The 14983-nt window shown below is 41.6% G+C and overlaps 1 protein-coding gene across 6 annotated transcripts in view; it reads left to right on the top strand.

The window, feature by feature from the left end:
* The window catches only part of MICU1 (mitochondrial calcium uptake 1), a 131640-nt gene that overhangs the window by 104635 nt on the left and 12022 nt on the right, over positions 1-14983 (top strand). For all 6 annotated transcript variants that reach the window (XM_033149118.1, XM_033149122.1, XM_033149120.1 and 3 more), the window contains one exon: positions 2866-2974. In XM_033149118.1, the coding sequence (XP_033005009.1) occupies positions 2866-2974 (109 nt within the window). The remainder of the gene's footprint in view (positions 1-2865; positions 2975-14983) is intronic.

Raw genomic sequence — 14983 nt, 5'->3', positions numbered from 1 at the left:
TCTGTGCAGCCCTCCCCCATTTTCTTAAGTTTGAGCCCCCCCCCCCAAAAAAATAGGGGTGTCTTATACATGGGGGCGTCTTATAGATGGAAAAGTGTGGTAACACTGAATTGTGTATGTGAGGAATAGGTGGAATTGACACGTGAAGGTGTGGGGCTGGGGAAGTAAGTTGTCAAGTCCCTTTTCTCATTAAAGGAGAGAGAAAAGCAACATAAGTTTAAGAAGAAGAAAACATTTTTTTTCACTTAGCATTGGAGAGATAGCCACACTATCCATGCGTTTAGCACATTTGATCTTAATGCACAGGTCCACCGCAACCTCTTTGTTGTCCCCAAGCGTTGGTGTGCAATGATCAAAATGTGCTATTTTAACAAGAAAGCTCTTTATAAATTGCACGGCATCTGAGACTGAAGAACAGATTTTAATTGCTCAAGGCCACTTTATTAGTAACCCCTGGAGCAAATTGTTCTTTAGGAAGGACTTTAGAGCGGATACAGGAGTTGCAAGTGTAGCCAGTTGTGTTTACCATCACACAGCAAACCTTTGACAGCTTTTTTGCAGTGTTATGCAGTAACTAATTAAACTAGAGCTGCCATCCATCACAGATAGTGCTTGCTCACATTCAGTTCTTGTCTTTCCAGCTCATTGTCTGGATTTGGTTGCCCTTGCAAAAATTACTTTTGTTATCTGCCTGCCTTGGATATCCGTGTACAAAATGCTTGTTTGTAGCCAGGATAAATCTACTTTGGTTCAGATCCTTCATTTAAGAAAAAAAAAATGTCAGTAAAGAAAGACTGCTTTACCTTTCTTTTATCTCACAAGAGAAATTGCACAGTGACATGTCAGCAGCATAAAATGGCAGCCATGGACGCCAGGCACATTGGTGCTGTGAATTGGAGACTTTGTTTACCAGCATGGAAGCTGGTACATCCATCAGATGACTGGGAATTGTGGCTTTTTTGTTGTTTTGTGCAAGAAGATTTCTCCACTGTGTTGTTGAGGTACTAAAAGGTACAGGCAGAATACACTCCATTGGCTGGGGCTGTGTTGTTTCACTCCTGAAAGATACCCATGGACAGAACTAGACAGTTAGTGGCAAACATAAATTCCTGATACTAGTTGTATCCAATGTTGTAGCTCCATTCATGCACCATTATTCCTCCACTCTTCTCCTTTCCCCTGCCACCCCCAACCTTCAAAATTGCTTGAAATGGTTGGGGAAACCTCCTGAGCAGATTTTGTTTCCCATGGGAAGTCCTGTTGAGAAAGCCACCTTTACTATTAAGCATCTGTTTTTTATTTAGTTCTCCTTAAGCCAGTTGGGGTTGGAAGCCTTTCCTCCTCCTACCAGTTTGTATCTTAATTATGTTTTTTGGTGTGTGTGTGTTTGCTGCTTTAGACCAGCAAATTCACTCTCCTGAAGTAATATAGTAGGGGTGGGACCAGCTTGAAAAAAGCATTTATTGCTTCTGTTTCTGAGGCCCACGTCTAGGAAATCACAATATTATTTATCACCCCTATCAAAGCTCTTTACAACGAAGTAAAAACAATTAAGTTAAATACCATAAACGGGTGAAGCAATTGACGCTGCTAAAATCGACATTGAAGAGTTCAAAAGTAGAAGGTGCATGATACCTTACAGTAAAAAGGTTTTACTAGGAAAGCACATTTAAACCTGTGATGTCCATTACTATTCTCATTGGCATTCTATTCAGTTAAATAGCATTTCAGACTGAGAACTCAGGCTGAGTTCTATTTATGATCACTTAGCATCATTATCCTTCTTTTCAGGCTTCACGTTTTGGTATCAGGCAGGCAGGCAGGGCTAAAGTTCCTGGCAAAAGCCTTTTCTTTCCTCATTGATTCCCTAAACTTGCCCTGTGGCATCCTGTTCTTGCTCCGTATCTGAATACATTTGAAGGGGAGAAGAAAAAAGCTGCCTTTCTAAACTTGATTCAAGACCCAGTGTTACAGTTTAAAGCAGCAAAGATTGGCCAGCACTCCCTTCTGTTGATCTCCTGGGTCCCAAGAAACGCTGCCAAAACCACTCATCCATCCCACCTCGTATATTCCAGTCAAATGATGTGACTGAATTTTGTGTTACCTGCGAGAGAAAGTGACGGTGAGAACATTTTGGGAGAAATGTTGGAAGTTCATCCTCTCCCTTTCACGGCTCACTAGATTTATTTTTATGGTAGCGACCTCCTGTCATCCAAGCCATTTATTCCTTCTAATTCAGTTACGCCTGCTAGAATCGTGGAGCTGGAAGGACCCATCTAGTCTTCCCCACCATCAAATGCTAAGAGAAAACCATCCTCTTCACTGCCCTCGCAGAGGCAGCCTGTGCAGCTGAGGCCATACTTTGTCAAAAGGGCAATAGAAGCATCCCATTGAGTTCTTGTGGTGCTATAAGCCTACGTGCCTCTGTCAGCGAAGCCTTGCTTTCCACATGAGGAAGGTTACAGTGACACTTCATTTTGAGAGAAGCAAAAGTAATCATTTTGTGCTGCTAGAGAATGCCTTATTTTTTTCTCCTTTGGAACAGGCAAGGTTTTGGGGGAGCCTAAACACGGCATTTAGCATGATTGTTTTGTGCTGGTTGTGATGAAAATTTCCACAGGAATCATCATTCCACACATATTTAAGGCTGCAATTTTTAAGGTACAAGCCATTAAAGGAAGTAGGACTGATTTACAAGTAAGTACGCATTGCATTGAGCCTCCATGTTTCCTCAAAGTTCCCACAGCCCCCTGGGCCCGCAAAAAAAGCGGGGGTTATGGTGATAATTAAAACACCTTGCATTTTCACTATCCTTTCTCTCTTTGTTCAAGTCCTAGACTGAAAGCAAATTCATTCTCATTGCAGGGCCTGACGTTTGAGGAGGTCGAGAACTTCTTCACTTTCCTGAAAAATATAAATGATGTGGATACAGCTTTAAGCTTTTATCACATGGCTGGAGCATCTCTTGATAAAGGTATGGAACATTTTATGCCCCTGATGTTGTATTTTCTTTACGAGGGAGGCCAGGTGTGCATGTTCACATCACCACACCTTCCTTAAATTACAATATTTGGGATATTTAGTGTATTGAAAACTCATGAAATCATTATTAGATACATATTTTTTAAAGGCTGGCAGAACATTAGCCCTTGCAGGCCAACTAGTCTGATCTACCAGCTCTCCCAGCTGGAGGTGACATAGCACCGATGTTCCTTGCTTGTAGAAAAACAGCACACCAGGGAAAGAGTTTATATGCAAAGCATCTTGTTGCTGTGCTAGTTTGTATATGCCAGGAGCTCTCTTTTAGGCAGGGTAACATTCAAAGATGGATTGGGGTGGAAAATGAGCTCTTCTTTTGGAATTCAAGATATTTTATTGTACCAATACAAAATGCTGATTTTTAAAAAGGTTTTCCTGGATTGGGCTGCATCCAATGTAGCACTAAAGTTACTTATTCTGCTGACATAATGTTTTGTACCAGCAGGATGTTGTTGTGCAAGAGTGTGTTGCACAATGAGATTCAACTAGCACAACTGTTGTACAGTGGTACCTTGGAAGTCAAACGGAATCTGTTCCAGAAGTCTGTTCGATTTCCAAAATGGTTCAGAAACCGAGGCATGGCTTCCGATTGGCTGCAGGAAGCTCTTGTAGCCAATCAGAAGTCGCGACAGATGTTCGGGTTCCAAAGTTCGCAAAACTTCTGGGTTTGCAGCATTCGGGGCGCAAAATGTTTGTTTTTCAAGTCGTTCGAGATCCAAGGTACGACTGTATTGGATTCCTCTGTTGTGCAACATTAATTGAAACTCACCTCTCCGTGCTTTGTTCACAGACAGAGGACATTAGAGACAGCCACTGCAGTCTAAAGTGGTACACTCTAGGAAGGACTGTACCACATGAATTGTGTAGTGAGCAGCATGTTTGCACAGTTTGTTATATTGCAGTTCATGTTAGGGATGTTTTGACAAAGCATCTTGACGTTCATCGTAGCTTGTAACCTCTTAAATATTTGTGACTGGCTTGGTTCCAACTTGACCCTCGGCATCTCCAGACTACTGGGAGACAATATGGTTATTTTATTATTGATTGATTGATTGATTGATTGATTGAATTTATATACTGCCCAATACCTGGAGGTTATGACCATGTTATGACTTGGGGAGTCCCGTGCTCACATGCTTCTCTCCCAGTGCTCTGTGTGGTCATCACCTGGATTTGCTGGATTCCCATTTGCAGAGGAGGTGCCATTTTTGTTGCAGCACTGGTTACAAAATGTAGAGCGTCCCGATTTCCCATCCAGCACATATTAGCATAGCAAATACAGACAATGTTTGCAACGGAGTTCATGAATAAGTGATTTCGTTTGCAGCAGATCAACTTAAATTTCACTGCACAATTTTGTTCTCTGCGCTAAATTATGCTGCAGCAGATTGTCCTAAACTTTCCAAAAGTTGCTACAAGATTTTCAGAATGTGAGAGAGAAAGAGAACTAGAAATGGGGTGGATATAAATAATATAAAAAACAACAGTATTTGCATACTTCATGCTGATGTAAACATCAATATTTTACACTGTCCCAATTCTGTGTGAGTGTTCCATATTGTCAGTGGATGTGGGCGTAACAGAAAAACTGAAGCTTGTGAAGAAGGAAGTTGGAATTGGGTGCAATTTTGCAAAGGCAATATTAATGTTTGATATTCAGGATTTGAGACAGTTAACCTCTGATGGTGATTAATAATATCATTATACAGGCAAGATCTTCTCAGTTTGATGACATGGTACATTTACCTAAGGTTGTAAATGGGATCTCCCAAACAAGTCAGTAGTTCCATTAAATTAAGGAAAGGCTATGCTTGCTGTTTCTCACACAAATACCTAAATAACAAAAGAAACTAATATCCCCCCTGTAATGTGTTCAATTAGAAATATATTTTCTGATTATTGAAACAGTACTTTTTATTTGATCATTAAACACAATCTATGTGTGCCATATAAATCATTCTTCCACCCAGCTCCCAAGGTAGCATACTCCGTTTGTAAAGATTTAGAAATGCTATAAATCGAAATGTGTGGGTGGGAAGTGAGTAGTATGAAGTGCTATTGCCTGCTTCCCATTTCCGTCCTTGAACCATAACTGATATTTGCCCCCATCATGGGGGGGGGGGGGAATTAAGACTGTAGGAATGGGGTGGTGTGTGAGTCTAGTTTTTTAAACCTTCAAGGTATAATTTCAATCAGCGGAATAGCAACCATTCAGAAAACTTTATCCATCAAAATACTTTCGGTAATCCATAGGGTTTGGCAAGTACAGTACTAAATCTATGGAACCACCTTTTCTTCCAAGACCTACAGTTCTGAATATAAGGGTCACATGTAGAAGGGTGAAACATACCTAAATTATTTTGAGAGATTTTTTCCTCTTGCAGAACCACCAAACCTCTCGTTAAATTCTACCACCCACCTCCTTTCAGCAAAAGCACAGGCTTGTATAAAGGGGAAAGGCTGCCAACGTATATGCTTTTTTTCTCCCCTCCAACTACCCATACAGAACAGATTTTCCCTGTTTTTGTTTTTTGTTTAAGAATCAGCATGGGGTTTCTATGGAAGCAGCTGTCCAGAATGAAACTCAGGTGCTGAGCTTCCCAGCAAAATTCAGATGCTGCTTGCCTGCAGCCTCCCCCCCCTTTTTTTTTTTGCTATGACATGCTTTGGGGAGGCCCATCTTAAATGCAACCCATTTTTAATGTAAAATATATGCACATTTAAAAAAACACCATTTTCAATTGTGCCTTGCAATCTATTTCTCTTTTTCTTACATTAAGGTATCCATCCCAAAAGCATGCCACTTTATTTGAGATGCAACACCCAACAAGCTGAATGAACGATCCTCAGAATTTTTTTTTTTAAGTGTTGGTTGCTGGGATCTACTCCTCTAGCTTGATTTAGCCCTTTAAAAAATGTTTTGTGGGTTAGAATTGTGCTATGAGCATTGGTAGAAAGCAATCCCCCCCCCAAAAAAAATTATTGCATGATGAACCAATGTGGATGTGATGGGAATTTGTGACTCTCCCCTATTTCCTGTATCTGTGTTTTGAAAACAAATGCTATAGTGCACAAGTCTGAGGAAAGCAGGTATCCAGCCAGTTTCCCATTCTGTGTCGACAATATGCTTTGCGTTTTTAATGAAGCAAACCAAATGCTGCATTGATTCATTGCACCCAAGACCCACTGAGATTTGATTATGTTGTGCTAAAGTGCATCCTCCTATGTGGAAGTTGAGAAATAGCTCCAACTGGGAAGGCTGCTATTTCAAGGAAGGGCTATTAGGAATGAACTCAGCAAGGGAAGGGGAACCTGGAAATCATAACGTTCACTGCTGCTGTTTTTATTTGTTTGTTTTTTGGTCCCTGGCAAATTATACATAAGTGTGTTGCATTGAATCAGGTTAGGATAGAGGTGTGGAACCTGCAGCCCTCTGGGTGTTGTGGTACTCCAACCCCCATCAGCCCCAGCCATCATGGCCTCTGCACAGAGGGGATAGGATTGTAGTGGCTGTTCCCCATCCCTGGACTAGACCCACCTAATCCAGAACTAGCAGTAGCTCTCGAAAGTCTCAGTTATTAGCCTTTTCTAGTCCAGCTCCAGGACCCTTAAATGGAGATGTCTCTTTTCTTTGTGGGATTGTTGATCTGCATGGATATGTCAGGAGAAGTCTTGAAGGTCCTCCAGTTTCCAGCAGACCCTGCAATAGTCTCCAGCAGTCATTTGACCTGACAGTAAGCAAAGTCTGAGGAAAAGAAATATGTGCTGAGAACCAGCTGGCCAAAGCTTTGACTCTTGGGAAGACGACTGCATTCAAAAGCACAATATCTAATTAAGTGTTCAGTCAGTTACGGAGCTGTTTGGGCTCTGTGCAGCCATTACACTCCAAGCCACGAGGAGAAGCACCCTGGGTTCGATGTCACATTCTTGCTGTTTCTGTCCCTCTTGACCAGATTTTTTTTGGGGGGGATAACTGAAATTAGGGTTCCTCCAAGTCCACGACTGCACACGGTGTCCACAAATGTATTCTAGAATGTAGCCCACTGTCGTCTCTGTGCATAAATACAGTGCTCAGTGGAGACCAATTATTGTTGCCATCTATCTTGTTGTGCTTAGCTCTTTTGAGAAGCCCTTCTCATAATTGGCATTGATTGATGCTTTTCTTCTTGTGGGGAGGCTGGCGGCACCCTGTGGAGGACTATTTTTTGCCACAATTGCAGGATACAGGCAGTGCATAGTGAGATCTCTTCTGTCTTTAGCTCTAGTGAACATAGAATTATAGTCATGACCCATCACCAGCTGACAGGACAATTTAACAAGTCCGCTGGAAAACATTAATGCAATTCTAGTCATAACTCATGTTCTCACAGTTCTTTTAGAGAGGAAAATGTAAGGTTTGGATTGAAGCTTCGGGGGGAATCAAGGAATGCTGGCGATATGGAGAGATTGATGGGCAAAACCCTTGTCAGTAATGTGTTTAACATACTAATCAGTGACCTTGAAGGAGCTTCTTGCTAATTAATTTTTTTCTTGGGAAACTGAAAATTATCTCTGCTGGTAAGAATTCTTCATTTTGCTCCCCACCCTGGAGTCAATTACCATGGTTGAAAAAGAGGAGGACAAAGCTATATTTACCTCAGGTCTTTTGAAAAAAGATCAGCTGTAACTTTCTGATAATAATAATAATAATAATAATAATAATAATAATAATAATAATAATTTATACCCTGCTCATCTGGTTGGGTTTCCCCAGCCACTCTGGGTGGCTCCCAACATAATAATAATAATAATAATAATAATAATAATAATAATAATAATAATAATAATAATAATAAAAAAGTGATAAAACATCAAACATTAAAAACTTCCCTAAACAGTGTTGTCTTGTTTATTTCCTTGACATCTGATGGGAGGGCATTCCACAGGGCAGAATACAGTATATTTATGTTAACTTTGCACGATCACATGCTGTGGCTCAGCCAAAACTACTGGAACCACTTTTGGCATAGGGTGAACATAAAGTGTTCTTGTTTTTTGCTTATTTTGGGCAGATAATATTTTCAGTCCTGCCTTATCAAAAGAGCAGCATTTGATATGGAAAATGCACAAAATTGAACAAAAATTCAATTCGGCAATAAACAGTTCTCTTTTTCCCCCAATAGTGTCTCTCTCTTTTAGACTTGGGTGTGTCCAGGGCAGAAATTCATGGTATAATGGGCTGATTTTAAAATCCCGAACAGTCCCAAAAACATCTAAATATTACTGTCAAATTAAGCACATTGAAAAACTTGAAAATCCTGATTAACTTTCTGGTCTGGTTTTCTGATTGCAAGTTAAGTTTGTCAAACTTATTTAGCTATGTGGCTGCCCAGCAGCATGACAAATCAGGCCATGTTGTTTTGACTGTTTAACCTCTGGCATTCAGTTCTGCAAAGAGCTACACCAAGACTCACAATTTGAAAGTGATAAGTGCCAGAGTGCATTTTTCTTTATAAATTAAGAGATTTCTTTTCTCCCCTGAAGCAGCATCAAGAAAAACGGTGTTGCTACTGAAGAAATTCTAAAGTCTACATCCTATGTCAAACTCAATTATTTACCACTTTTGTATCTCACCCTTCTACAAGAATCTAATGAGGACTTTTTATCCTCATAACAAATATCTTTGTTAGTGTAAGAAGGGATTGTTTACCCAAGGCTATCTAGGACCTGGGACGCGGGTGGCACTGTGGGTTAAACCACAGAGCCTAGGGCTTGCTGATCAGAAGGTCAGTGGTTCGAATCCCCACGACAGGGTGAGCTCCCATTGCTTGGTCCCTGCTCCTGCCCACCTAGCCATTCGAAAGCATGTCAAAGTGCAAGTAGATAAATAGGTACCACTCCGGCGGGAAGGTAAACGGCGTTTCCGTGCGCTGCTCTGGTTCACCAGAAGCAGCTTAGTCATGCTGGCCACATGACCCGGAAGCTGTACACCGGTTCCCTTGGCCAGTAATGCGAGATGAGCGCCACAACCCCAGAGTCGGACACGACTGGACCTAATGGTCAGGTGTCCCCTTTACCTTTACCTATCCAGGACCTATATAGATGCATTACTTAACAATATTTTTAATGCAATATTTTGAATTCCTAAACCATAGTTAGGGATAGGCCGCAAACCAGAATGTTAACCCATAGTTTGGAGCAGGTTTGCAAATCATGGCCAAAGCAGTTTCTCTGGCTCCTTAGTCTCTGCTTGAAAGGTGACAAGCAAGCCTCACTGGTGGGACTGGTACTGTAAGCCACACTTAGATCTGAAAATGTCACACAGGAAAGATGACCATATGTTACTGGACTGGAGAAAGTAGTAGCATTGTCAATTCATTCCCAGGGCATTGCACTACTACTCCCTGACCCTGAGAGATAAAGCCTTATTGTGATCGGCAGCTTTTACATTTTGTAGTTTCTGATGATAAAAGCATAACATCTAACTAGAATCTTCTAGGGCCCTTTGATATGTGGAGAACTGTGCATACAGTGGATTTGAAGCACCAGCTTCAAAGAGACAATAAGAATTTGAAGGCAGTGTGTGTCGATTCTCAGTGCTTGCTGATGTAAAATAAGCTGCTACACATGTTGACAAATGTTTTAGTCAGTGATGGAAGGTAAGTTCTAAAAATACAGGCTTTGGAAATAGCTTAAGATTCAAACTGGCTTTGATATGAAAAGATCGATGCTGTACTTAGGAAACCTTGAATGTGAACATGTTTGTTTTATGAGGGAACTTCCTCTAGAGAAACTTGATTTTGTTTCATAAATCCTGAAAGCCCATCTGTCTGTCTCAGAGCTCCCTTGAATGTTATCTTTGCCATCAAGCACGTTGCATGATTTAGTGAGCATGCACAAACAGAAGAATCAAATTGCTGAGGGATTCATTATTGCCGTTCAGGAAAAAATAAAATAACAAATATTTCTGAAGAGCATAAATAGACTGGGTAAGAAATTGGGCAAAAATATATGTATCTGCATTTGAATGAAACTTGGGAAAGGCTGGAAGGATTTATATGAGCCTTAGAGCTAAGCATAGAAGTGCATCAATTAATAAATATCAAAAGCAAGCAAAGGTAATACTCTGTTGCTGGATTAGGAAGACAGGCAGTTATAATTGACTAAGGTAAGAGTTCTAATTAAAGCTATAAAAACCATGACCGTGAAAAGCAAATAGGCTCACATTGGCTAAAAGCAAGGATAAATCAAGCAGCATATACAACATTTGAGGAGGGAAAATGAAACCGCAGCAGAACAAGTTTGGGTAATAATTACTGAAATTTTATGCTTTCATTCTTTTATACCAAATAATGTTCAGCTTGATTATACAGTATTGAGTTAACTTAACATTGCATGGCACAAATGTGGGCAAGCCATGGTAGCCCAAGTGACCTTCTGTCCTTGGGAATTGGGATAGAATGGTTCAGAGTCCTAAAAGTTCTCCTGACCTCTGAATAGAAGTGTTTTGCTGTCTCAGCATTGCGCAAGCACTGAGGCAGCCATAGCGCTTTGATGTCTTAGGATGTGGCCCATTGGGTTCTCCCTCTGTGCCCTTCCAAAAATCTTGTCCTGTATAATTGTACTCCCTGAATATTGGTAGAGCAGCCCTAATGATGATGCTCCAGCTCAGCAACACAGGCTTGGCTCCTCAGGCAGAGTACGGAGCCAATCATATTAATGGGGGAGAGGCTATGAAGGACGACCAAACGAGAGATAAGTTTGCACTTGCTTTTCACTAAGTTGGTGTCTTAACTCAGGCAGCTACACTGGGTAATAAGCAGCAAGCGATGGGTCAAAGGAAAACGTATATTATATAGCAAGAGCCATTGTTCTGTCCTCCTCCAGGACTTCTTGGGCTGAAGTCCTACTGAGCTGAGGTAGTCGACTCCTAAGTTTTATGAACCATCCTATATCTGGTGATGGAGAAGAGCTAAAGTAGGATTGGGAAAGCTGTGTTCCTCCAAATGATGTTGGCCTACAACTCCCATCATCCCTCACCATTAGCTAAGCTGGCTGGGGCTCATGGGAATCCAACAACATCTGAAGGCCCACAATTTACCTAACTCCTGACCTAAAGTGATTTTAATGTGGCATATTATATCACATATGTTGACAGAAGTATACAGTTTAACACCTGAATTTTCACTCTGTTGATCTTTGGGTTGTTTGAAGTATAATCTGTTTCTGAATGAAGTCTGAACATACTTTTGTTTGAATGAGGACTTTCTCAGGTGTTGTAGGCACTGATATGTCCCACCGCCCCACCGCCACATGCTTGGTTGAGTTTTGTTTTGTATCTCACGTGATAATAAGAGTTCAGACAGGATATTTGATGAAAGATGTTTGCACCCAAAATATCTGGGCTAATCTCTTCCCTCTGTATGCAGGTCATGCTTCGTAAAATGTTTGTATAAAGTGAGCAGTCTTGGGATGGGGGAGAGAATATGAAATTCTGTTCAAGCATTCAGAAATGTTATACAGAACTGCACGAAATGCATTGGGTAACTGATTGTTTTCTGTTATACAAATGTCTCTCTTAACCACCCAAATAGCTTTTTGTGGCCAGGAGATTCATTAACCTCTTTTTAGAGCAGGCTGAAATCATCATTTAGGCTATTTGGAGTTACTTTGATCAGTTTCAACACACGCCTCCTTCCTTTGGGTGTGTGTCTGTCTGTAAAGAAAAATGGTCCAGAATATATCACCCTTGACATAACTGGAAAGGGTTTTGCTTCAAAAGCAATAACACGGAAATGCTCCAAGGGCTGCTGCCTACACTCTTTATTTCAAAATTTAATTTCATTGCTGGTTTTGTCTGTCCACTAGAGACCTTAGAATGTGTTTGTTTTTTGACCAGCAGAAATCTGGGCCTGCTAAAACATCCTTCATAATTTCTCAGGCCCTGGGTTTTCTCAGGGTGCTTTTGCAGATGGTTTCTCGTTTCCATCTCTCTCTGCTACACATACTGGAACAAAATTAATTGGCAGAGGATTGGATACCCCACACATCTTTCTGGGTTGGCCCAGCCACTCTGGGCAGCTTCCAACATAGATAAAAACATCAAACATTATTTTAAAAATACTTCCCTATAAAGGATTGGGCGTCGGATGATTCCATACCTTCCAACATTTCTCCAATGAAAATGGGGACATCCTAAGGAAAAATGGGACATTCCGAGATCAATTCAGAAACCAGGACGGCTTCTCTAAATCAGGGACATCCCTGGAAAAGGACACTTTGAGGGTCTGGTAATATACAATATAAGGTTAGGTCCTCTGCAACCCTTGCAACACCTGTCCTCATTTGCAGCTAGGATAATTTTGTTAAACCTAAGCTTAGTTCTGAATTTTCCCACAGACCTCTAGATCCTTTCCAACAGATCCTGGCCATCTTCTCTTTTTTACAAGCTCCACAAGAGATGCCTAGATAGATCAGAAGTTACTGCCACCATTTCACATTAAGGATCAATTACCATCTGTACATCTTAAATTAAGCATACGTTCATATAAGCCCTCCAAATGTCCAAATAGGTATCCAGGTGAAATTGATGTATACATGAAATATGGTCAATGTAGCCAGGGCAGTGAGGTCGTTAGATCATTGTGTGATAGATGGTACCAGAATCTCTTTGTAGGCAAAATTACACATGCCCAATTTAGCCCCAAGTCTCCTGCTTTGGAGTTTTGCAGTCGGCAGATCTGAAAATGTTCTGCAGTTACTGTAGCCATATCAACGCTGATGCTCCCTTTGCCACAAGCAAAGGAAAGCTGTAAACTGCGAACACTTGGCCTAGCGAACAGCAAGCTCCCTGCTTGTTAATGCTTCTGAGGATGTGCCCCAAATTGGCTCACCTGGAATGCTGGCTTCTGTTTGAACATCTCGAAGAAAGCTCATTAGCATGGGTTAGTTGAAAACATGTTAGCTTTTAATTAATTATAAAAGCCTTCATGTGAACAAAAGCTTAATAGCTCTTCCCGGGGCAGCCTAGCAAGAGCGTTCAGCGAACACAGTGACCCAGTTTGCAGGACTCTCTTGTAATTTTTATTAACCTTCTGCAAAATCTGCAGTAGCCAGAGCACCTACGGTTTTTCTGTTTGCTGCTGACCTGGTTGTAACTCTGCAGGAGTGTGAATTTAAATCACTTTGGAGGAGTGTGGGGAAGTATGAGGAAGGGAGGATCAACAGGAGCAAGGTTGACCACCCAGGCCAAGAGGAAAAGCCCATTTATGCTGCTTCTCATTTGCAGCTATGCAGGCAGAACAAAATGCTATGCTAAATAGAGCTGGCCGATATTTTGATAAATTATCTGAAACCAGTATGACGTTCAGATCATGATACCAGTTTCAGACCATTTTAGCTAGCTATAAATTGCGCAAGCTCAAATTGCCTGCAGATGCCTGCCTGCGCCTTTGAGGAAGCCCCATGCCCCTCCAGCTTGCATGATCCAGAACAGTATGGGGGCTCACTCAGCTGAGGGGCAGAAGGTTTTCCACGCCCCACCCCAGCTGAGCAGTTCAAACATGCCCCAATGTCCCTCCGGCTTGCATGTATTAGGGCTTTGTAGGTTGGGTGATGTACTTTGACTGCTTCTTCCCTCCCCTAAGGGGGGGGGGGGGAAGCAGCAGCAGCCAAGATACATTCCAGAGTCAGAAGTTGTACTATAGCATCATATCATTGTATTTAGCTGTTATTATATCACGATGTTGAAAACCAGATATTGCCCAGCCCTAGTTTCAAAGGAAAAGTTTAAAATAGCTGAGGGAAGTGCTTTAGGTGAGGGATAAGGCCTACTTATTTATTTACTCCGTTTATATCCTACCTTTCCTTTAAGGAGGTAAAGGCAGTATAATCGCCAATTGCCCTTCACCAATTTTAGGCTAGCAACTACCTTGTAGAGTAGGCTGAGAGTGAGTGGCTGGTCCAGGGTCACCTAGTGAGCCTCATGGCTAAGTGGAATTTGAACCTTGATCTTCCTGCCCCTAGTCTGGCACTCTTAACTACTAAACTGCACTAGCACTGTTGCGTGCATTGGTGTAAATGCACATTGCATTTTGTAGATTGAGCTATATTGTAGATTTGATAGGATTCCCCCAGACCACGAGTTTCATTCTGTGAGCCCAGCAGGGTTCAGGCTTGTTTTTCTGCGTTATTTATGCTACATGACAAACCCCTTCGAAACTGAGGAGTTTTGAGTACAGTTTATGACAGAGGTAGGCAACCTAAGGCCCTTGGGCTGGATGCGGCCCAATCACCTTCTCAATACAGCCTGCAGATGGTTCGGGAATCAGCGTATTTTTACATGAGTAGAATGTGCCATTTTATTTAAAATGCATCTCTGGATTATTTGAGAGGCATAGGAATAAGTTCATTCCCCCCCCCCCAAAAAAAAATATAGTTCGGCCCACCACATGGTCTGAGGGATGGTGGACCGGCCCACAGCTGAAAAAGGTTGCTGACCCCTGGTTTATGACATGGAAGTCAGCTGCTCAAAGAAAAAGGTCAGTCCTATAGCTCTTTAGATGCTGGCCAAAATGTACCAGTTAATTTATTGTTTCCTGAAGCTAGATCACAAATTGACTGGTATGCCGATATGGGCTGCTTTAAATAGCATGTCAATAACCCAAAACGCATGTCCTAGACACCGCTAGCTGCTACAGAGGATACTTGCAAAATGTGGAGCTTGAAAGCCATCCCAAGAGGTGTGGTCACAAGTCTCTGGCAAAACGATTATCTGTGAATAGAGAATCATCAACAACATTATGCAGAGGTGTGCTTGCCCCATCTGTTTTGTGTCATCTTGGGTCTCAGATTCATTAGGCTTCAGGACAGTAACAAACTGTTTTTGTTCATTACTCCAGAGGCACTTTGGAAAGGAGGATCGGAGCATAAAGAACACCAACACCTTCACTGTTTCTGTCTGTTG

This window comes from Lacerta agilis, chromosome 5 (assembly GCF_009819535.1).
Source record: "Lacerta agilis isolate rLacAgi1 chromosome 5, rLacAgi1.pri, whole genome shotgun sequence".
Classification (NCBI taxonomy): domain Eukaryota; kingdom Metazoa; phylum Chordata; class Lepidosauria; order Squamata; family Lacertidae; genus Lacerta; species Lacerta agilis.
Note: the sequence above shows the minus strand (reverse complement) of the source record. Positions and strands in the feature narration are given on the sequence as shown.